Source organism: Elaeis guineensis, chromosome 6, assembly GCF_000442705.2.
Source record: "Elaeis guineensis isolate ETL-2024a chromosome 6, EG11, whole genome shotgun sequence".
Taxonomy (NCBI): Eukaryota; Viridiplantae; Streptophyta; class Magnoliopsida; order Arecales; family Arecaceae; genus Elaeis; species Elaeis guineensis.
Window position 1 is genome coordinate 128,670,354 of NC_025998.2, and position 24,387 is coordinate 128,694,740.

General features: G+C 45.7%; 1 protein-coding gene across 3 annotated transcripts; it reads left to right on the top strand.

Annotated features, from left to right (window-relative positions):
* Positions 1 to 1,304: 1,304 nt before the first annotated feature.
* On the top strand, positions 1,305 to 22,397 carry LOC105046595 (protein tesmin/TSO1-like CXC 2). 3 transcript variants are annotated; one of them, XR_002164889.2, is made up of 13 exons: positions 1,305 to 1,629; positions 2,975 to 3,132; positions 3,223 to 3,967; positions 4,870 to 5,342; positions 5,432 to 5,506; positions 16,008 to 16,188; positions 16,308 to 16,403; positions 16,482 to 16,548; positions 20,643 to 20,814; positions 20,908 to 21,311; positions 21,396 to 21,517; positions 21,706 to 21,832; positions 21,950 to 22,397. XR_002164889.2 is itself a non-coding variant. In XM_010925238.3 (11 exons), the coding sequence occupies exons 1-10, from the start codon at positions 1,576 to 1,578 to the stop codon at positions 21,266 to 21,268; spliced, it is 2,382 nt and encodes a 793-aa protein (XP_010923540.2). In that variant the 5' UTR covers positions 1,305 to 1,575; the 3' UTR covers positions 21,269 to 21,311; positions 21,396 to 22,397. The 3 variants fall into 3 exon arrangements, 1 of the variants encoding a protein (XP_010923540.2); XR_002164887.2 differs by having other exon boundaries at positions 21,396 to 21,832; positions 21,950 to 22,396; XM_010925238.3 differs by having other exon boundaries at positions 21,396 to 22,397.
* Positions 22,398 to 24,387: the final 1,990 nt, after the last annotated feature.

Below are 24,387 nucleotides of genomic sequence, written 5' to 3' on the forward strand. Positions count from 1 at the left end.
CGGTATTTCTTAGAGGCTCTCAAGAGAAATGTAGATGCTGACTCGTCTATAGCCATAGGAATCCGAGCCACAAATATTGGTTATGATATTTAGCTGGCCAGTAATAGAGGAATCTTCGAGACGACATGGGATATGGTGAGACTCATCCCAAAAAGGGGGATGATTCAGACCGCGAAGGTCATGGACTGTTCATCATAGGGTTTAACCTTGACTACCCAGGATATCTGAAGCCCTCCAGTTGAGGTGATGTTCATTACTTGGGAGCTTCCATCTTCTGGATTCCTCATGTCAACTTTGATGGCAGCGTTAGAGGCCGAGAGAGGGTATGACTTTGTGATCTATAGGATAGTTGAGAATACTGGAGAGACTATGTGGACTGATGTGGGGCATCTTTCACATGGATTTTAGAAGATTATTTTTAATGTATTCATATTAGAACAGTATGACTGTTATATCCAAGAAGAAGGGGAGGAGGAGGAGGAGGAGAAGAAGAGAAAGTTCTAAAACCAACAAGTCCATGTGGCAACTTTTTAGACTGCGGAAGACTGCCTCCCTATCCAAAAACCACTCGCACCGAACCAGTCCTTTACCCAGCTTTGTGCACATTTTTCACCAGCAAGTTTGCAGTCCCACTGAAAAAAATGTTCGTTGTCTTGCATCCTTCTCTGCCATGACCTCCTACGGTACCCTGCGATTGACAATCTATTCGCTGTTTGGTGTTCCAAGTGAACAGCTGATCGGTATTTACCATGGTGGCAAAGTTAGGTAAGGCAGGCTGGCAGAGCAGAAGCATCGAATCTAAGTGGCCGGACATCAGTCGCAGGAATCGTAACCGTTAATTTTTAAAACAGCTAAAGGGCAATACGTCACCTCAAAAACGGACCCTTACTCGAAGTGGGCACCACCATCTTCTCTCGTGGCCCGATCCCCGAGTTCTTGTCCGAGTCAACTCCAGGTCTCTTTATTTTTCCGAAGCAAAGAAAATCTGATAACGTCACCGTTTCCGCTCTCTCCGGCTCCCTTGCTTGTTATAACAACGCACCCGCCGGCGAAGGCGCGCAACGGAACCCACCGCAGTAGCGCATCTTAACCTTGTAGCGAAGCACCGGATCGCACCCCCCATCGCTAGAACCGAAGGCACGCCCCAGAGAGCGGAGCAAGGAACAATCGGAGGTGAACATATCGCCCCGCTCTCGAGGGCGGTGACGTGATCCGTCTTACGAGGGGGCAAAAAGTTAAAAAAAAACAATAATAAAGTCCTCTTGCTTATGCTCTTACACGACGAGTCGTCGGCTTTAGTTTTTTTTTTTTTCCTCCTCGTGGCTGCGACGTTGGAAGCTCTGGTGATTTATAAATGTTTGGGGGTACAATAAAAAAGCGACCGTGGTAAGTGGGGACGGGTGATGAGAACGAGAGGAAAGAAAAAGATCGACTTCCCGCCCTTCTCTCTTCTTGAAATCTAGAGCGGTGGTGTAGAAAGAGACAGAAGAGAGAAGAGAGAGAGAGAGAGAGAGAGAGAGAGAGAGAGAGGAACGGGGAAGAGGATGTGGGAGAGCTCTGGGGCATTCCGAGGAGATGGACACACCGGAGAGGAGCAAGATCGGTGGCACGCCGCTATCTAAGTTCGAGGTGATCTCGATTCAATGCCCTTTTCGCGAAGTCTCGCCTTTTTCTTTGTGGTTTTCGGGATTTTTTGGGTTGTTTCGTTGGATTTGAAGGGGATGGGGAAGTGTAGGGGGTTTTGATGCTAGCTTGGGTTTTTAATTCGTTGGATCGGTGAAGTTTGTGCTTCGTTGGACGGTGAATTGGTCTCTCTTAAGACGGTTTGGATGGGTCGTGTGATCTTTGTTTTTCTGCTCAATTTTCTCCGGCGTTGGAGATATTTGTAGTTCTTTGTGAGGGAAGACTCGGGTTTTGATCTCTTTGGGATGTGGTGGGCTTGGTTCCGGTACCTCAGGTTTTAACTGGAAGTAGCGGGGTGGTTGCTGATAGGGTTTTGATTTGCTTAGTTTAAAGTGTTGTTATTAAATGTTCCTCCCCAAATAGGATTCTGTGTGCTAAAAAGAAAGTCAATTTTGGTAGGTTCTTATTTTTGGTTTTGCTTTCTCTAGGGTTTAATTTCCTGTTCCGTTTCCCCTTGTTGGTGTGCTACGAATTGGCATTGTAGTCCTGATCGTTCTGGTTCAATGGATCTGAAAGCGTCTGAATTTAATGTACACCTCTACTTCTCTCAATCCAAGTGCTAGGATCCGAGTAATTAACTTATGGATTGGAGCATTCCTTCCTCTGATGCAAGTGGTGCAGCACTTTTTGTTAGTTTTTAGCAGGTCTTGGTGCGTTTTTGTGTTCTTCATCCACTGATGCAGCCTTGCGCCGGTCTTTGATATTTGTGTGCGTCAAATTGCTTGTCCTTCTATCTAGCTTCAAGGTCACAGTTTGATTAGGTTAATTTTTGGCAAATCTCTGTATGTAAGAATTTCTTTTGGCTTTGTCTTGGTGTTGTTGCTGACATCATTAAGTTCTTGCAGCGATGGTGCAATATAGGTTACTCTTTTTGATTCAGTGCACATCTCAGGTTCCATGATTTTATTCATGTTGTTTTCTATCATACTAGTGGCAACGTCCATTCAATATCTTAGTCAGTGCTGCTGTGCTGGCCATTCTGCAGTATCTCCTGTAATATTCTCTGTTTCTTGATCCAAGATCTAGGATACTTAATTTCCCTTTTTTAGAGTTTATAGTTTTTCCCTTCCTTATTTGACCTGAGATCTAGTCTAGGATTACATATCCCTCTCAGTTGGCTCTCGTCTGTTTCCTGATGTTTTTTCTCTTGGTCAGGCAATATGCAAAGTATGTATAAAGTTGATTGGTTTTTTTTTCCTCAGAAGTATGGCCTATGTAGTACGTCTAATTGTACATGGGATTCGGCAGGTTTCAGGGGTTACTCGCCTAATGATTTTGTATATCGTTGCAGGATTCTCCTGTCTTTAACTTCATCAATAGTTTGTCTCCTATCCAGCCTGTTAAATCTGTAGATTCAATACACACTGAGCAATCGTATCTGCAACCTGTTTCTTCTATTTTTACTTCACCACATGCAAATCTACAAAGGGAATCAAGATTCTTGATAAGGTATGTAATCATCTTGCTTGTGCGTATTTAAAACTTGCTGTTGCCTTTTTTGAATGTTTTAGCTTTCATTGTGCTTCTCTCTTTTCATAGGAATTCTTTATCAGAGTTCTCAAAAGATGAGAGTTCTTCTGATAATGTGAATGAAAGCAACCTATGTACAGGGGTCCAAAATGCTGTTAGCCTATCCAGATGCACTGTTATTGCACAAGAAAACTGCAGTGTAATATGCTCACTTAATGAAGCAACTGTTGACCCTCCTGATGAATGTTCAATTCTACCTAGTAATTTGCCTCAGTCTGAGCAGCATGACTCTGGTAGTCCCGACCATAATACTGCACCTTGGTATGATATCAAAATGGATGTCACATTGGACATTGACCGTGCACCAGTAGAACTGGTTCATTTTGTTCAAAATGGTCTGGACAAAAGAAAAAGTTTACTTGCTTCTGAATCTGAGTTTCTGGAAAATTATCCACTAGAGCAAAACAAAGATGAAGCTGTAGGGTGCGACTGGGTGAATTTGATATCTGACAATGCTGATGTTCCATTGATTTTTGATTCCAACAATGAATCAGAGGTTTGCAGAGGACCGATCGAGGAATTAGGAGATTCATCAAAGCCTGCACAGGACCTGGATAATTCACAAAAAACACAACCTGATGAGTCTTTTGGTCCGTGTGTCCAAAATGCTGCACAGGATCCTCCAGTCAACCATAGTGCAGAAAATGGTAAGGAAGATGAAACAGCTCATACCCTGCAAATTCTCTCAGGCACTTGTCAGAATCAGGTATTGTTAAGTAATGGAACCAGTGATCAAATTCAATCGGGCCACAAGGTAGATCTTATTCAGAAATTATCAATACCATTGTTGGCAATTTTTTTTTCTTTTTCTGTAAATCTTGTTTGTTGTCTTTAAATTTCCCCTGTTTGAACTGTATTATTTGATCATTTGATTTCAAAATGAATGAAATATATTAGTAAAAAATTTTTGTTTGTGACTTTAACCCCTTGAGGCCCTTCCTCTCATTCTGCTACCAGATGATGTATTCAATCTTTTTAATTGACTTATTTGCTGCTCACTCACCGTTAGGAAGCTGGGTAGATAATACACTACCTTGGAAGTGCTGTTTATTATCGAGCATAGAAGTGTAGTTTGTTCCTTGAACCCTTCCTTAAGAAGAGCCAGGAATGATGACTAAGCTGTATGCTTTTCCATTCCTCCTAGAGTTGTGGTGAGTCCAAGGTACCTTGAGTCATGCTGAATATAGCAATTTAGTGAATGAACTACAGCTTGAGTGATGTCTCTGCATGCTTTACTATTTTGATTGTGATGTCACTCGTCACTTTCACCTATCCTTACTTGCAAGTATCCAACCACTCATTGTTAATTTGCAAATGATGGCTATGATGAAACTTCTCATGTTATTATGTTTGTTGTGTCCAGATACTGCAGTTTTGTACACAGAGTAGCTCAGATATTTAATGCTGTTGTCCTCTGGCTTTTCTGATTTAGGATATCATTCTTGAAAATTTTATGAATATTTTGTCTAAAAATGTTCTTGTATTCTCATAATTTACATGTTCACTGTTCTCTGGGGTAATTTTCTTTCATCAGCAACTTTTTTAGTCTCCAACTTCATGAAAAAGTATGTAGATTCGTTCTTGTTTATCCAATTTCACCTGTATCTGTGATTTGGTTAAGAGTATGCTGTGACTGTTGCTGATTCTCTACTATAGGTTGAGTCCCAGCAACAGCGTGGCATTCGAAGGCGCTGTCTGGTTTTTGATATGGCTGGAATTTCTAAAAAGAATTTGCAAAGCAACTCAAACCAACATTCTTCAAGCTCATTGCTGTCCAATGAGAAAATGGCTTCTGATGATAAATGCTCCACGCCTGGAACTAGTCAAGCACCATGTGTGTTGCCTGGAATTGGGTTACATTTGAATACTCTTGCAACAACCTCAAAAGAACGACCAGTCACTCAGGAGATGCTGGCTTCTGGGAAAGAATTAATCAGCATGCCTTGTCCAGTCGGCCCCTTTGGCCCAACAACATCTGGGTGGAAAGGTAAGTCGTTGGCTGTTGAAAAGGATGTGAGTCCAACTGAAAATGAAGTCCAGAACCTTCAGATTATGCATAATGATGCTTCTCAGGCGCCTGCACTTGGAAATGGTGAGGAGCTAAATCAAGTTAGTCCAAAGAAGAAAAGGTATATTATCTGACGCCACTGGTTGTCTTGATTATTGCCTCATTGTCTGTCTTTCGATATATAACTGGTGCTGAAAAATCATGAGCCAGGCGCAAGTCAGAACATGGTGGTGAAAGTGAGGCATGCAAGCGTTGCAATTGTAAGAAGTCAAAATGTCTGAAACTGTGAGATTTCTTCACTGCACTTAATTTTGCTCTAAATCTGAACTCATGTAGGATAAATCTTACGTATAACTGCTCCTTTTGTCCCTCATATTTTTCATAGTGCTAGGTTAGTATCAAAAAATTCTTTCATACACTAGAAACTTCCTGAACCTGATAGATTGTTTATTTTTCTTACATGGAGTACTCTTGACAGGCAAACTGAAGTTTGTACCATAGTTCTATCTATGTAATTCATAATTCTAAGACATAACTAATTTGTTTCTTCACTGTGTCGTAGATTCAATCTAAGTCTGGCAATTTATGCTTGATTTTGATAATGGTCAAGCTTGAAATTTAAAGCTGGTGATATCTCTGCTTTGATACTTGAATCATGCTCGCCCTTTCATTTGCATCATTTCTATTGCAACAAAACTCTGTTTCTTCACCTTGATAAGCCAATAGCTGAAGTCCCTCAAACTGGCGTACATATCATTGTCAAGAGAACATGTCTTCTCTGACATGTATGTTGTTTGACATCTTTTAATTTTTCACCATTTTTAATTTTATCATTGCTATCCTTTTAGGTAGAAAGAGGCCCGTAGGCAATGGGCTACCCAATCAGGGTAGCCCTTTGCTGAATACCCCTAACCCTTCCAACCCTGGCTAGACCAGGATTGCCACCCAGGTCTCAGGTATGAGTCTGGATCCTCCACAGTGCATGTTTTGCACTGTAGAGAGCTGTGCATGCTCGGACAGCCACCATCTTTTTTATCTTGGAAACTGAGGGCTCATGCATTCCTCAACCACGTGTGAGAGAGGCCATTGCAGACTGTTGCATTGACCTGCCAAACATGCTTGGTCAAGAGATTGTGTGAGAGCCCTCCGTTTCTGAGATGTGCGGTATGGCGGCTATCTGAGCATGCATAGTTCTTTGCAGTGCAAAACATGCATAGTAGAGGAACCGGAGTTCCCAAATACAACCATCAATAGACTTCTATAAGCAAGGTGAGCTGGTACCTTGTGAACGAAGGCAAGGAGTAGAACACTTTCTGGAACTACATTTTTATATGAACTGTTGAGATCTACTGCCCTGTTGTGTCGGCTTTTGCCGACCATCCCTCGGATTTCACTCTTTCGAGCCTTTTTTGTTCTCCGACCCCACCCTAAAGCCCGAGGGTGGTGGTACTTCAATCCTCGGAAGGGACTCTCCTTCATCACCGGTCTTCCATCGTCGATTCATGGATGGAAGAACCAGTTCTTCTTCGTCTCTTCTTCTATTCCTTGGGGGTTCCCTACCTGTTGGGGGGACCTCCGAACCCAACTGAACGAGAACAGTCGGGTGGAGGCCGGGACCGGAAGACTTCCACCGTCTGAAAGATATCTCGGTGCCGAAGCAGAGGGAGCTCGTCACCGAGCAGGCCCTGTACGACGCCGGTCTCAGCCCGGTCCCTCGCTTAGGTTCGTTTCTCTTCTCCTTCCCTCTTTCTTCTTTCCTTTCTTTTTTGGTGCTGATCATCTGTCGCTGTTTGCAGATATGCCACCGAGGGAGATTGACGGCGGCCGACGTCTGGCAGTACGCTGCGCGGAAAAGGCCGGCGCAAGGGGCCGAACCCTCGCGGCCTCCCAAGAGGCCTCAGGTGGCTTCGCCGAGCGAGCCGGCTGCGGCGGAGGTGGAGCCGTCATCGCATGTTGGCGCCGACGGTGCCTGTCGAAGTCCCGTCCGAGGGACGGGGGGGCCGGGGACGGGCGGCCGAGGAATCGATCGAGGACGTGCCGGCTGCTCAGCCGGCAGAAAAGGTTCGGGAAGAGGCGCGCGAGCCCGAGCAACCCGCGTCTGCTGCTGCCGCGCCTTCAGGAGAGATCCGGTCGGGCTCAAGCATGCCATCCTTCTCCGACATCAGGGCCTGGATATCCGTCGAGGGAAGGCCCCGATGGCGTCCGGCGACGACAGAAGGTTGGCCGGTGGTGGGGCGTCGACCGACTCCCCACTTCCTGAAGGAGCGTCGGCCCTGGCCAACCACGACTTGGCCAGGAGGCTGTGCCAGGCGCTCATCCTCCCGGCCGACGTTGAGGCCATGAAGAATCAGCGTATCTCCGACATGCTGTCCTCGTTCTATCCGACTATGATTCGGATAAGTCTTCTTTCTTTCTGTTCTCATCATCATTTTCTATAGGTTCGGTTTTCTGACGGTCGGCTTCGTTTTGTGCAGCTGATTTACAACATATCCGAGCTGGAGGCCGGGTATCGAAGATTCGACGATCTGCGCGCGGCCTGAAGGAAAGGCCGCGGCCGCCGAAGCGACAAGGTCATACTAGTCGACTAGTTGCAGCAGTCGGTCGACCGGGAGGCCCGGCTTGAGGGGGAGATCTCTCGTCTTACCGAGGAGGTCTCCCGACTCACAGGCGCCCTGGCCGCTTCGGGGATCGAGATGCAGTCGGTTCGGGAAGATGCTAAGCGAAAATCTCGCACCGTCCGTCGGCTGCATCACGAGAGGGACAGCTTCGCCAAGGAGCTCAAGGTCGAACGCGAGCAGCTCCGGGCAAGCCTCGGGAACCTTGCTAAGGCTGAAGAAAGTCTGTCCATCGCTCAGGCCGACGTAGACATCGCAAGGGCGGAAGCGGAGTCGGCGAAGGAAGCCATGGGTCGGGCTATAGAAGACTTCCGCGACTCCGAAGAGTATCGGGAGGAACTTCTGGAGAGTGGCTTCCTTCGTACCGAGTGGGGTACGAGGATGCTCGGGAAGCCGTCCGAAGCTTATATCCGGAGCTCGACCTCGGCAGCATCGTTCCGCCAGAGTCGGAGGCCCCAGCTGCGGAGGAGATGGCTGACCCATCGTCGGGAGGTCGCACCACCACAGTAGAAGCCGAAGCAGACGCGGACCAGGCCACCGAAGGTCAAGCGGCTCTGACTCCCGAAGCGGCATCGACCCCCGAAGCCCGAGTGGATTCGCCGACCGCCCCCAATCTTCGCCCGGTGGAGGAAGCCGATTCTGAGGACTAGTCGGTCTTTTGTTTTTACTTTTATTCAGCATACTTGTAATCAGGCTTCGGCCTAATTTTGTAAATTAGCCCGAACTTTAATGAAAGCAAAAGCCTTTTTAACTTTGACTCTCTTCCTTTGTATGTTTTTTTTTAGATGTGTCTTGTGTGATTCGCCGAAGTACCTTTTTGAACGCGTAAGTCGTAAGCCCAGTGCAATAGTTAGGACGTTCGGTAGGATCTCAGATAATGATCCGAGGTAGTCGGTAACGCGCGCCGCAGCAAAGGCAGAGCGAATTTCGACTTTGAATCAGCCTCCCGATTGTTGTGTAACCCGACGGTCGAGGGCTTAAGTCGAATGCCTGTCGCCCGGGCGTGAGTCGGGCGTGTTCGTCGGGTCGAAGGCCGACCGACCTCTGGGCATAACTCGACGATCGGGTCATTCCATAGGACCTAATAGTCAAATATCGTCCGATGCGTTCAGCCGAATGGCATCCGACGCGTTTAGTCGGGGAAACGATGACAAGTCGAGTTCCCATTATCCCGACCTAGGTCGGGTTTATACGTCGCGCCGCGTGCGATAAACGGTGACAAGCCGAATATCCTTCGACCGATCGTGATCTGGTCGGTAAGTTGCCGACGCAACATTGGTCGCGTTGGCGCTTTGCCTTTCTTGGCCAGGGCCGAGTCGGCAAGTCAGCCGTTCGTTTCGCCTGAGAGTTTTAACTGTAGAAAGAGTGTAACCCCCGTCGTCGTGGATGTATTGGTCCTTTCAAGCATCCGATGCATCGTCGGCGATCGGGCCGTTGGTCCCCAGTGGAACGTTAGGCTCAAGTCGGGACGTCGGGGCTCGTACTTCTTGACGAGCGCCGACCCACAGTCGAAGAGTCGAGATTCCAGACTTCGAAGTTTTGAAACTGAATTTGTATTCCGAGTGAGGGATACAAAGTTCATTGGTAGTACAACTTTAGGTTGTCGGCATTCCAGGTCTGGAGAATGGCGTTCCCTTCTAGAGTCTCCAGTCGGTAAGCTCTCGGCCCGTAGGCGTCCGCCATCTTATAGGGTCCTTCCCAGTTCGGAGCTAACTTCCCTCGGTCTAGTGGCTTCGAGACTTCTGCCTTTCTTAGGACTAGATCCCCAGGCCTGAAAAGCTTCTGTTTGACCTTGGCGTTGTAATATCGGGCTACTTTCTGTCGGTAAGAAGCCATGCGGAGTTGAGTCTCGCTCCGAAGTTCGGGGAGGAGGTCTAGGTCGGCCCTCCGACACTCAGAGTTGTCCGGCTCTTGATACCGCTCGACTCTAGTCGATGGTAGCCCGATCTCGAGCGGTATCATCGCCTCTGTCCCATAGACCAAGCTGAAAGGCGATTCTCCGGTCGGGACACGGGGTGTCGTTCGATACGCCCATAGGACGGAATTCAACTCCTCGACCCAGAGGCCTTTGGCCTCATTCAGTCGGGTTTTAAGTCTATGCAGAATGGTCCGGTTGGTCACCTCGACTTCACCGTTGGACTGTGGGTGTCCGACCGATGTCAGTCGGTGCATGATATGAAACCTTGCACAGAAGTCTCTAAGTCCTGGTTGTCGAATTTCGTCCATTGTCGGTGATAATGGTGTGCGGCAATTCGAACCTGAAGATGATGGACTTCTGGACGAAGTCCTCCATCTTCCGTTCAGTGATTTGCGCCAGAGGCTCGGCTTCCACCCACTTAGTGAAGTAGTCGACGGCGACGACTATGAACTTCCTTTGGCCAGATGCCGGAGGGAAGGGGCCGAGTATGTCGATCCCCCACTGGGCGAAGGGGCATGGGGCAACGATTAGGGTGATTCGGCTGGCTGGTCGATGCTGTATGTTGGCGTACCTCTGGCATGGCTCACACTTCCGAACCAATTCAGCCGCATCCTTTCTTATGGTAGGCCAGTAGTAACCCTGCCGTAGGACTTTGTAGGCCAAAGACTTGCCCCCCAAGTGGTTTTCGCAGATCCCTTCGTGTACTTCTCTGAGTGCGTAGTCCGCGTCGGTCGGTCCCAAGTATCTGAGCAAGGGGAGGGAGAACGACCTTTTGTAGAGTCGGCTATCCATCATCACGTATTGGGAGGCCGACCATCGGAGCCGTTTGGCCTTCGTGGGGTCTTCAGGGCTAGTTCCATCGATCAGGTACTGAACGATCGGATCCATCTAGCTTGGCTCGGCCACTAGTTGCAGCACCTCCTCGGTCCCGTCGATGCTTGGCTGCTCAAGATTCTCCACGAACGTCCGACCCAAGGCGTCATAAGCTGAAGTCGCAAGCCTGGAGAGTGCATCGGTCCGAGCGTTCTCCGACCTAGAGATGTGGGAGATCTCGAAATATTCGAAGCGTGCCACGAGATCTTTCGCCTTCAGGAGATACTTTGCCATAGTCGGGTCTCGCACCTCGAATTCGCCCTTGACCTGCCCCACAACCAGCTGGGAGTCGGAGAAGACATGGAGGCTGTCGACCCTAAGCTCTTTCGCCATTTTCAGGCCAGCGAGGAGCGCCTCGTACTCGGCTTGATTGTTGGAGGTTTTAAAGTCGAATCGGAGGGCGTACTCAGTGACTACCCCCTCCGAGTTGGTGAGCAGGAACCCGGCCCCGCTCCCACGAGCATTGGAAGCTCCGTCGATGTGCAGCACCCAGGTAGACCTGGGGTCAGGCTCCGAGATAGTAACTTCTATGGAGCCCTCGTTTTCGATCCTTGGTCGGCTGTCGGGCATTCCGCGATAAAGTCGGTCAGGACCTGGGCCTTCAAGGCAGGTCGCGGTCGGTACTGAATGTCGAACTCGCTGAGCCTCATTGCCCATTTCGCCAGTCGTCCCGATGTTTCGGGGCGGCGCAATATCGCCCTCAGGGGTTGGTCGGTGAGGACCACAATGGTGTGCGCTTGAAAATACGGACGGAGTCGTTGCGCAGACACAATCAGGGCGAATATCATCTTCTCCGTCTTTGAATATCGAGCTTCAGCACCGTGGAGCACTCTGCTGGTGTAGTATATAGGTTGGTGGATTCGGTTCTCATTTTCTCGGACGAGCACCGAGCTAACCGCCTCAGGGAAAGTAGCCAAATAGAGGTACAATGTCTTTCCGACTTCCGGCTTTACAAGCAGCGGCGGAGAGGCCAGGTACCTCTTCAGGTCCTCAAAGGCCCGTTGGCACTCATCCGACCAGGAGAAGTCCTTCACCTGTCTCAAAGTTTTGAAGAACGGGAGTCATCTTTCAGCCGACCGAGAGATGAATCGGCTGAGTGCGATGATCCTTCCTTGAGTTGCTGCACCTCTCTTTTGTTGTCCGGATGTCGCATATCGATGATTGCTTTGATCTTCTCGGGATTGGCCTCGATTCCTCGTTGCGAAATGAGGAACCCGAGGAATTTTTTCGAAGTCACTCCGAAGGCGCATTTAGTTGGATTTAGCTTCATCTGATGTCGTCGTAGAGTGCGGAAGGTTTTCTCGAGATCTTGCACGTGATCTGGAATTTGCCACTCTTTATCAGCATGTCGTCCACGTACACCTCCATGTTGCGCCCGATTTGGTCTTTGAAGACCTTATTGACAAGTCGTTGGTAGGTAGCCCCGGCGTTCTTCAGACCGAAGGGCATTACTCTGTAGCAGTAAAGGCCCTTGGCGGTCACGAAGGCCGTGGGCTTTTCGTCTTCCGACGCCATCCGGATCTGATTGTACCCAGCAAAGGCGTCCATGAAGCTGAGCAGTCGGTAGCCGGACGTCGCATCTACCAGCTGGTCAATTTTCGGGAGTGGAAAGCTGTCCTTCGGGCAGGCTCGATTCAAGTCGGTGTAGTTGATGCAGATCCTCCACTTCCCGTTGGCCTTCTTCACCATGACCACATTGGCGAGCCAATCGGGGTACGTGGTCTCTCTGATGAAGCCCGTCTCGAGTAGCTTGTCCACTTCTTCGTCGATGGCCTTCTGCCTTTCGGGAGCAAAAGACCGCTTCTTCTGCCTCACCGGCCTCATTGCTGGGTTGATGTTGAGTTGGTGAGTCATCGTCTCCGGGGGATGCCCGACATATCCGCTGCCGACCAAGCGAATACGTCGGCATTGGCCTTCAGCAGCTTCACTAGCTGCCGTTGCCCGAGGTCGGTAATTGAGACCCGACCCATACCATTCGTTCGGGATTCTCCGATATCGGGATGGGGACAAGCTGTTCGGCCGGCTCACCTCGTTCTTCCACTTCCCGTTGGTCCAACTTGTCGACCGTCAGGGAGCCCTTCAATTCGTCGCTTTGACGGAGATCTGGAAGCATCGCCGAGCGAGCTGCTGATCCCCGTGCATCTCTCCGACTCCATTTTTGGTCGGGAACCGAATCAGCAGATGATACGTCGAGACTATCGCTTGGAGGGCGTTTAGTCCGGGCCTTCCAAGTATGGCATTGTAGGCCGAAGGCACTTGGACGACCGCAAAGGTCAAGTGTACTGTGCTTTGTCGTGGTTCGGTTCCAGCCGTCACGGGTAAAGTAATTTCCCCTTCCACGGTGACGGCATCTCTAGCGAAGCCTATCAGGGGTGTAGAGACTCTCTGAGCCGGTCAGCCGACAGTCGCATCCGAGAGAAGGTTGAGTAAAACAAAATATTCGTCGAACTTCCATTATCTACAAAAATCTTTCTTACATCATAATTTGCTATTGTTGTCGAGACAACAACAGCGTCGTCATGGGGAGTTTGGACACCCCGAACATCTTCATCCGTAAAAGTAATTACATTGTCTTCGCACAGCTTCTTCGTCGGCTCCCCTCCAGCAGTCGTCCCAGGCCCAGCCGTTTGGAGATCATGTTGATGACCCGGCCGTAGGCTGGTTAGTCGTTGCTTCTTCAGTCGGCTGGGGTTGCCGATCGGTGACGGGTCAAGTCGGCGGGTTCCTCCGGAACTTGCCGAGATACCCTCGGCGTATGAGGGCCTCGATCTCATCCTTAAGTTGGATGCACTGCTCGATGTTGTGGCCATGACCCCGATGGAATCGGCAGTACTTTCGCCGTCGAGGCCTTTCGCCTTCAGAGGCGGAGGCCGTCGCAGATATTCCTCCCTTCGATCTCCATCAAAATCTGCGCACGAGGAGCAGAGAGAGGAGTATAGGAGTCATACCTGGGATGCGTCGGCCTCGGACTCCGCTGTCCAGGCGACCTCTGGTTCCGTCGCTGGGGTGAGATCTGTTTGTCGGTCGGGGCCTGCCAGGCTTGGCAGGGTCCCGACCCTTCCTTCGCTTCTCCTTCGGGCCCTTGGCCTCAATCTGGCGCCGATCGGAAGCTCCTTCGTCCGCGCGCATGTACTTGTATGCACGCTCCAGCAGTTCGGCATACGTCCGGGGGAGGGTCTTGTCCAAAGAGTAGGTGAATTGGGACCCCTTAACCCCTCTTCATGGCTGAGATGGCCATGTCTTCATTGAGGTCCCGGACCTCGAGTGTGGCCGCGTTGAATCGCGTCATGAAGTGTCGGAGCGTCTCATTTTCTCCCTGTTTAAGAAAAAAAAGGCTGTCCGAAGTTCGTGGCGGCTCCGGTTGGTGCTAAAGTGGGCCACAAAAGAATGCTCAAGCTGTCCAAAGAAGTGAACATTTCCTGGGCAAAGGTCGGAGTACCAGGCCCTGGCAGCTTTGCGGAGTGTGGCGGGGAAGCCGATACAAAGGAGGGCATCGGTCGCCCCTTGGATCATCATAAGAGCCTTGTAGCTCTCCAGGTGGTCAATTGGGTCGGTGGAGCCGTCGTAAGGCTCCATGTGGGGCATCTTGAACCGACTAGGAATCGGCTCGTCGAGGATGAGTCGGGAGAGAGGTTGGGCGGTCTGGAAGTCGACGTCGTTCGAGGACTTCTGTCCGTCCACCTGCAGTGGGTAAGCCACGGTCGATTTCTTCGAACCTGCGTTCGTAGTCGTCGGCCCGTCGGTGCTGAGAGACTCCGGGAGTGGAGTCTCCCGATGACTCTGAGAGGGAAGCGGATGGCGTTCGCGGCCGCTTCTCCTTCCTTGCCCGTTCCAGTCGGGAAGGAGTCGGTCATCCAGACCGATGGGTATCAAGCCGCGGCCGCCTCTCCTCCTCTGGTGGGAGTGCTGTAACAGTTGCTCCTGAGGAGGAGACGGAGACCGACGCGGGCACCGACGGCTGCTCCTGGAGGGCATCGGGTGTGCCGCCGGTTGCTCCGCCGGCGAGTGCGGAACCGGGTTGGTTGCTGTTGGAGGCTCTTGACCGCATCCGTCAGCACGGTCATCTGCCGCACAATCGCCGCGATCTGCGCCTCCGTGGTCACCATAGGACGCGGAGAGCTAGGTTCCGCCATGGAGGGTGGAGGAGAGGCCTCTTCCCGGCGGGAAGAGTGCCTCGCCGATCCGGTGATCCTCGACTGCTGAGTTCTGGTTCTTGTCATCTCGAAAGGACGTCTCGAGTTCTGTGGGGGTCGCAATCCTTGTTCCTTAGCTCCGCCCCTACCTGCGCGCCAAACCTGTTGCGGCCAATCCCCTCGTCGCCTGGTCGCTGGAAACGAGCGCCTGCAAAAGAAGTCCGCACTGACTGGAGGTGTCTCCGGCGGGGACCCTCTGACGGTCAAGTCAGAGAGGAGACTAGGCAACAGTAGAAAAGAATCAAGGAGCTCAGCGAGGGAGAGAAAGAGAGAGAGAGTACACGCTCAAGGATTTCGAAAAGCCCCCCTCCGCACTGTTGCCTTCCCCGTTTTATAGTAGGGCGCGGCATGGCGCCATCATTAATGGCGCCGACAATAGGAGAGTTGTCAAATCGCCGAGGACTGTCAAATCGCCGTGGGGCTGTCAAGTCACTAGGGTTGACTCATGCCTTAGGTGGGATAACGCCCTAGGGCGGCTAAGCCGCACGCCGCTGTCAGGGCGGACAACCTCTAGCAGTTGTACGGCGTTTGAAGGAGTCGACCGACTGTATGTCGGTGCCTGGTTAAGGAATGTCGGGCGAACACCCAGGGACCCTCCGATGGTCAGTCGGGCGCCTTACAAGAGTCGGATATCGGGCTTTATAGTTCGGCCAGTCGAGAGCGGAGAGGGTCTGCCCGACCGACATATACTCGGTCGGTCGGTGTCGGCAGTCGTCGGTCGGCAGAGTCGGGCGCTGGTCAGGCGGGCCCGACAGTGAGTCGGCGTGAGAGGACCGGTCGGTATATCCAACATGAACCATGAATTTCTGACCAAATTTTGCCTCGTATTACCCATCCCCTGATCTGGTAACGCTTTGGTAGAAGATAAATTTTGGATAATCTGGCTGTTATAAGCTGTTTTTCAGTTTTGCTTTTTATCATCAATTTTACATTGAAATGGTCTGCCCTGGTCAGAAATCATTGGTTGTTTTGACATATCTTTCTTTTTTTTGGGTTGAATGTTGGTTTGATTTCTTTGATGAAGTTTATCCTCTGGAGAGTTCTCTTATTTTGCAATGTTCTAAAATTATTCTCAAAGCTTCCTGTATGCATATCTTAGAAGTTCTCCCGTCTTTTTTGTTTTAAAGCAAACGTGTTTCGGACTCTATTTGTATGATGGTCATTTATTCTACTGACATTTCATGCAGTTACTGTGAGTGTTTTGCGGCTGGAGTCTATTGTTCTGAGCCCTGCTCATGCCAGGGATGTTTTAACAAGCCAATTCATGAGGAAACAGTTCTGGCTACTCGCAAGCAGATAGAGTCTCGTAATCCTCTTGCATTTGCTCCTAAAGTGATTCGCACATCTGAAACTGGCCAGGAAATGGGGGTAGGTATTTTACGTGATATCTTTTTCTGCTTGCCACCACTCTGAACTTTTCCGCCACATTCTCCTCTCCTTTTTCTTTTCTCTTGCTATTAATGAGATCACCTTTTGGTACCCTTTAGGAAGATGCTAACAAGACGCCAGCTTCAGCCCGCCATAAAAGAGGATGCAATTGCAAGAAGTCAAGTTGCCTGAAGAAATACTGCGAGTGCTATCAGGTTCTTCCTCTTGGCTCACTAAACATGCTTTCTGTATTGTATGTTATCTGATATGGGAATGCTGGTTTCTCTATTAAGGGTGGTGTTGGATGCTCTATCAGCTGCAGATGTGAGGGATGCAAGAATGCTTTTGGAAGGAAAGAGGGTGCGTACTGAGCCCTATATCCATCCTTGAATAATTTGTAATTACTTGCTTCCCTGAAGGGATACTCCTGTTCTATTTTTTTTTTCAAACTTGAAAACAGCTTGACTAAATGATTTTGTTTCTACTTTATTGTTGTGCCTTTTTCCCCGTACTTTTGAGTTTGTTCATTGCAATATTCTGAAGTTGGAAATCATGAAAAGTGGTCAGTTGAATTCCTTAGTTGTCAATCATTCCTTTGCCATTTAAGGAATTGCGGAGTGGACCCTTATATTATCACTTCACATGCTTTTGACATCTTTCTAGTTTTTTTTTTATTCTTTTCCAGCTTGATAAACATTTCAATGGCGACTAAATGTGAGTAGAAATTGACACTCAGGAAAAAAGGTGCTATATGATATTTTAAGAAGAAAAAGAAGTAGGAAATATTGTACCCAAAAAAAAGTAGGAAATAGAGATGCTAATTTACTTTTGGATTGGAAGAACATTGAAAAGATAAATAGAGGAGGCAATTGTTAGATCATGTGGAGTGTGTAGCATTCTTCCAAGATATGTAAGAAGTTGAGTGAGTAGAAGGACAGGGGGTGGGGCGGGGAATGATTATGATCAAGAAAAAAAAAAAGGAAAGTGGGAGAGCTCAAGACCTTTCCAAAAATGAACTTATTGTTGTCATTATCAAATATTTAACTGCAAAATGTGGATCTCCAGGCAACGTGATATTTGGTGTCTGTGGAACTACCATAGAGCTAAAGTTTAATGTAATATAAATTTCAGCAAGAATTTTGAGTTCTAGAGACCGGTTATCTTCATGATCTCAAATTCTATGCTTTTCCAATGTTCCACACTTTTATATGTTTGATTTTTTTGATTTTTCATAGGTGGTGATCAGTTGTTAAAAGGAGATAGCTCAAAGCAATATATATATATATATATATATATATAATGTCAAAGAAGGAAAATGTATAGAGTTGGAAAATTCCGCTAAAAGTTGAATATTCCAATTTTATGGTTTCCAGAATCTTACAAACTTTATTAACAGAAGCAAAGGCAAATGCTGCCTAACATCATATCTTTGCATTACAAAATTAATCTAAAAGACAAGGTATCATGTTTTGTATGCATCTGAAAACATTCTAAAACACTTCTTTTCTAAATAGTGAACCACTGACCCCCCAAAGATTTGGTACTGCCTTTGTTAGCTCGTGATGTATCGATGTGTTGTTCTGTTGCAGCAGTGTAAATACTTGAATTTATATGTTACATGAGAGGGCCATAGCCCAATGTAGTTATACATATTGGGATGTTGCTTCCTATTTTTATATTAATTGCATAGCTCCAACTCTTGATTTCTAGATTTCATGACATCACAAGTGAAAATTGTCATCTTGATAGCGAATCTTCAATTGGATATGTCTGCTATTGCTTGTAAATTCTCCTTGTTGTCAAGTAGTTTGTTCCTTTATCACATATATCATTGAAGCATTGTGTCAGTCCAATAACATGGGAAAGAGTTGAAAACTTCTTGGATCTCGATTCTTGTGTGGTTTTGGTTTTACACTATGAGAGTAACTAAATTTGTGTATAGATCTTCAAATAACTAATAGGTGTTTTTACCTCTGGCCGAATTTTGTACTTAGGCAAACAAGGCCTTGGATTGCTTTTGGTTCACTATGTCATGTTTTTGTCATTTTTCTAACCTCTTGATCAAGTCTTTCATGCTCAATTTAACTCATCCAATTTTTCATGGAGATAAAGCCCCATCTTTGCTTTCTATGTTATAGAGCTCTGCTATTTCTACTCCCATTTTGCTATCTACATTGATCAGATCTTTTATTCATAACATCATCATTACGATGCCATAATCCATTCTTTAGGTTGTTTCATCTCATTTGACCCCTCAAAAGCTTATTCTTTTTACTTTTCTTCCCTGACGTGTTCAGTTCTTGCATCTTGTATGATTCAAGTGTTTGAATTCTGTTTTCTATTTCCTACTTTGTTGGCCTCCCTCAATGACGCATGTTCTCTCCCTTTATTTTGACATTCAGGTGTTTAGTGCACTGGTCGCTTTGAGTCCTTGTGCCTTCAATAATTATCTTGGTGTTTGTCATTCCTTCTTGGTGGGACATGCACTTTATACTTCTAGGACATTTTGGTTCTTTACCTAGCCTGCAATGTTTGCTCACCTAACCGTGATGACTGTAATTTTCTCTTGGTCATGAACATCTAGCCCATTATCTGTGAAATCGGACTGTTGGATCACCTAGAGGGAATTGACTTTTAAGGCATACTTGTGGCTTAGTTCCCAAGCCTTTCTATTCTAAAATATTGAACTTGACATATCCATTTACTCTTCTGCCTTCTCATCTTGAAAGGGTGGCAAGGAAATTTGGAAGGGTTGCTATGATTTCCGGAGAGCCGTCTATGTGTTCTGTCATTGCTGATGTATATCAGACTGCATTTGTAAGGACTAAGGACTGACCACTTCAGGGTTAGTTTGCAGCCTAGTGGCAACCATGACTGAGGGTTTGTGTGCCATCGCCAGTTCTCTTATCAAAGTGAGTGTTCTTTCAATATTCCATTCATGTGTCTAGTTATGCCGAGCATTTTCTTATGGGGCAAGTCATGCTATTGTCGGCCAAAAAGATTTTTTCTTTTTTTTTAATGCTTTAGAGTATCAATAACTTCACATTTTTTATGCAATTACACATATGAGTTTGAGCCATGTCGTGCTACTTATTTCATTCAAATTCTTTTGTTATGTGTTTGACCACTACTTGTTATCTTTGTCTGGACTTGTGGATTTCACCTGCTTTCATATTGCAGCATTCCATTGTACTTCTGTAGCCATCTTCGACATTGTCTTATCCTAGGCTTCTCAACCTTTTGTCTTTTTGAGTTTCTGTGTTCTTTGTGTGTTTTCTGGTTCATGCTTGACCATCTTGAGGTATTGTCACTAATGGCTGAATATGCTAGCATACATGCACGGATACTTTTCTTCATTTTGCCCGTGATGAAGAATAAAAGCTTTTTTGGTGCCTGCTGTTAGAGCTCATCACCACCAACTCTGGCATATGGAACAAGACTTGAGCAGCTGAGTAACAACTCCATTAATATATGTTCCTTTTCAATGCATGCCTCTTCTGGTATGCCTCTCCATTTAGGAAATTGATCTTGGGGCTACTGACAATTTGATGCAGATGATGTCACTGTGATGTCTTATCCATGTCAGGTTTATACCCTTGCAAATACTTCTTGAGAGACCAAATTGAGAACCAGTGTGTTTTTCCCCTAGGAAAATCGAAACTACTAATCTAAGTTGGAGTGCATGAAACCCATAAATAAATTCATGACAGTTGATTGTGGAATAAGTTCCTTATTCTTTTTCTATTCATTTCTCTCTCTTACCAATCAGGGAATAGTCCAGCATTGGGTACCTTCACACAGAGGTGGTGTTAAATTCTAGTTACATGCTTATACTGTGAAGCAGATAATTGACTAGCTCATGGTGAGGTTAAAACAAACATTTGTTATACATTTGGTGTTAGATACATTGTTTAGGATGTCCGGATGCAACAAAAGCTGGTATATTGTAAGATGGCTATTGTGTCTAGGGCCTAATATCCAGGGACTGTGGCACCTAGTACTCACGAGTATTATCTCAGATGAGCTGTTAATGTGGGTCACCTGATCAAGATTCAACTCATTAGTTGCTGGGCCTGTGATGTGAGTCCTGGTTGCTCCTTTTATTTCCCATGCTATGTTTCAGCTGGTTCATGGTTTTAGAACACCCTCCTCCCCTCTTGAGCTTCCAATGGTGATCTCTCTCTCTCTCTCTCTCTCTCTCTCTCTCACACACACACACCACACACACACACACACACAAAATATATATATATATATAATATATATATATAATATATATATATAAAGCCCTTCCTGCAACCATTATTATGCATGGTAACTGTATTCAGTCGCTCTGATTACATAAAAATACCACTTAATTTGAACTTAAAAGTTAAAGATCCATTAAGCATGTGTCATTGATTTCATTTTGTTTGTCTTTAGTTGCATTATTGTCCTAACTGTTCCTTTGACAGGTATTGTACTGATAGGAGCTGAAGAAATTGAACAGGGAGAGCACGAAACAGATCATTGTGAAAGGGAAAAGGACAAACCAGATGATGATGGTCAACAACATGCTACTGTGCAGATTGATGAGAATCATTCTTCTGAAGGTCTTTTATCCGTGACTCCATTGCAAACTTGCAGGTTTAGCATTTTCTACCATTTTCCACCATTTGCCCTAGTTTAGTTTCAGTTATCTTTTCTTAAAAATAATACTAGAACCACAATACTTTTCAGACCATCCGTCAAACTGTCATTCTGTTCAAGTGCAAAGCCCCCAAGATCTTCGACACTTCCTGTTGGATTTTCTCCTTGGTTATATACGTCTCAGCATTTCCAGAAGTCTGAAATCCTTCCTCAACATAAGCTTGAGAAGCACGTAAATACTGCACTTGAGGATGATACTCCGGATGTCCTTAGATGCGATGCACCACCAAGCAATGGTGTGAAGACTACTTCCCCTAACCGAAAGAGGGTTTCACCTCCACATAATGGAATTGGATTGCTTCCTAGTCGCAAGGGTGGCAGGAAAGTGATCCTAAAATCTATTCCTTCATTCCCATCACTCACTGGTGATGCATCTGAAGATTATCCATGAACTATTCCAACAGTTTATTTTAATTCATCTACGTGTGGCTGAGGTATCCTTTGTTTATGCTCATTTTAATGTTTCGATATTTCAAGATTGTCTATGAGGCATTTTTTATACATTTTTTTTGGATCAGGTTGTTGTGAAGTTGCATGGCTGGGTGGCATGAGATTGAGAAAGAAGACTTCCACATGTTGCCATCTCTCACTTCATAAGAATCCTTGCACTGGACGAAACTCTAGTGTTACCTGGTAACAGGTGAAGTATAAATAGCAATGGTCAGTCATGGTTAAAGAACTGAGCCATGTCTAGATTTTTCCTGTTGTATGATGCCTGTCTGATACTTTTCTCTTCATCTTTGTTCACGTGTACTGTCTTCCTACTTCAGTAAATTTATGAAGAGACCCTTGTCTATTGCACTTCTTTTTTTCTTTTTCTCATTGTAGACAGAAGATGATAGATGCCTAATTCTCTCAACTGTTATGGTGCCACTATAGCTGGTAGGATGATGAATAAACCTTCTGCATCTGGCTTGGCAATTCGTTCAAGGTGGTACATTTCTATTTGTTCAAGGTGGTAAATTTGCACTGTGCAATCAATCCCTTTTTGGTGTGTCTTCCCATTTTGCTTTCCTTTGTTTTCCTTGTTCTGAACTGTTCAATTGATGTCCACTGCAATGAATGTTTGCAGCCATGCCTCCCCTTGGTTGTGGCTAATCAGAGATCTAATTCAACATATGGACTAGGATCTTTGGCTCTGTTCTTTGGTGGCGCAGATGCTTTATGCAGGGATTTGTAAATAAACATGGAAATTGAATGATGATATCAATTATACGAGGCGTAGTTGTGGAGTTGGTAATTGGGTGAATAAGCATAGGGAGGCTTACAATGGTCGCTGCAGATTGTGCTAAAAGAATTTCTATTTTGTAATTTTAAGATAAACCTACTTGGGTGATGTCTGTTTGAAAGTGCAAGCACTAAAAGGTATGTTTGGTTGCCCGGAGATGCTTAGAAAAGCCCAGTTTGAGCCAGGTTGAGGCTGCTTAATGCACAATAGCAGAAGTGCGTTAGAACAGGCGAAAAGTCCATGTGATGAACATGTCATACCATGGCATAGGGCAATGATATATTACTGAAAAATATATAAAGTTTCAACATTTGTCGGTTGAGTTTGTCTCAAGACATAGAGATCGATTTCATAATTATCAAAATCTTGTACAGCACCGTGAAGAATGCTTACAATCCTAACATCTTAATTGAAAGTCTCTTAATTTGCCAGTTCTTTATATATATATATATATATATATATATTCAACTAAGGCCCCTATTCTTAAATGACTTTATTTTTTTAAAAATATCCTTTAACTATGCCCCCTGTTCATCATGTCCTTGCAATCATCTTAGAATCCTATCATCATTTAAAAAGTCTCTCCCTGGTTATGCCTGGTCGCTCGCAATCTCCCATCATCCGGAGTCTTGGTGTTATCATGCGGAGTCCCGGTGTCTCAAGTTGTCAGAGTTCCCGATTTTCATTGTGTCAAACTATTATCCAAAGTTTTCTTTTCCCCTCCAGGGCAGTGCATGTTATGAACTCCGTTCGGGAATCAAACTTCTTCATGCAGGTAGATATTCCCCATCCTTTTGTGATCCAATGAGTGATATACTCCATCCTTTTGGGACTCGTTGAGTGAATTGCTTATGCTCCTTCCAAAGGAAGTTTTACTAGCATTTTCTTTCATTAGTTTTTAAGATCATTGATTTTTGACAAAATAATTGAATTCTATTTATTAACTCACAAGATGCTTAGGAGCAAAATCTTTGCTTGATTCCATTAAGAAAAATAAGCAGCTCAGCGTATGAGGTTCCTGTCATTATGGGGTGTAGGAAGGGTCATATATATGTAACTGGTTTTATTTTAGAATTCCGAGTCCAAGACTTTCAACTTGCAGTGGAGCAACCACCTTACCTGATTCCATGAATTGATAAATTGTTTAGGAACAAAATCCTTGCATGATTCCATGGAGTTACCTCATGTATGCACTCGCACCTTGAAATTTAAGTGCTTGATTTAATGCCAACAAATATTGTCTTGTTGGATCTTGAACTTTAAGTGCTTAGATAATAACTAACTAATATTCGTATGCCTTTTAGATTATGCTTCACTTTTGTTTATATATCCTTTGATTCGGTGAAAAACATACCAGTTGACCATATTTACTCATAGACCTCACCTAAGTCCCAACGCTCAGGGATCTTCAGGGTGTTACGACTTGATGGAAGCATTTAGAAAAAAAAAATTCGGAGAGAATAAAATTGTGATAGTAACAGACAACTAAGTTTCTCGATAAAAAGATGTCCCTTCTTTGTTTGCCACAAGGGATTGTTGCCTGTAGATTAACCTCTGCCGTCAATTAACCAATAGGTAGCTCTGCTTTTGACACAGCAAACACTATAAGGATGCTTCCTTGACAGAAATTAGCAAATTTATCACAAGTTTAATAAGAGATGGGGATATTGGAATGGTAGCTGTTTGGAGAAAGATAGAATGGTGTTATCAAATGCTGATTTCAAACTGATTTAGGAAGATTTAGCTAACTCGAGTAACTCTAGGAGAGAATTCCATACTTTAACTGTCACGCCCCAAATCCGGGACATAACACGGCCATGCTACCAAGGGATGGACCCACGATAACACGAAGCCAAAATTCATCTTCTTAAGTATAATGACAGGTGTATCACAAATAAAGATAATAATAAAGTTCAATTCAATTATTTAATTAAACCAAAACTGGTTCAGAGCATCTAAATCCAGAGATAAAATAATTCAAGTCTTAAAATTCATAATGTCTTCAATCCATAAACATAAACTGAATTCCTAGAGCAAAATTTCTAAACTTGCTTTGCTGATCTCCAAGCTTGGATTCTCTTTCCTTCGATCCTAGCCTTATTTCTCTGTACATAAAGAGAAAACAAAAAGAATATGAGCTACACTAGCTCAGTAAGTAGACTTCCGCTTCCTTACCGGATCAAGCATAAGTTTTCTATGATAATGCATCATTTAGCAAATAACAATTATTGCAAAAATAAATATTTCATAGAGCATATAATAAAACAAGTTATAAGCTCATC

What these genes read in the sequence shown, in the direction of transcription:
- LOC105046595 (XM_010925238.3), top strand. Translation starts at nt 1,576, where the DNA reads ATGGACACACCGGAGAGGAGCAAGATCGGTGGCACGCCGCTATCTAAG. An exon ending in AAATTCAATCGGGCCACAAG is followed by an intron (nt 3,968 to 4,869) that starts GTAGATCTTATT and finishes TCTCTACTATAG; the next exon opens with GTTGAGTCCCAGCAACAGCG. An exon ending in AAACTGGCCAGGAAATGGGG is followed by an intron (nt 16,189 to 16,307) that starts GTAGGTATTTTA and finishes GGTACCCTTTAG; the next exon opens with GAAGATGCTAACAAGACGCC.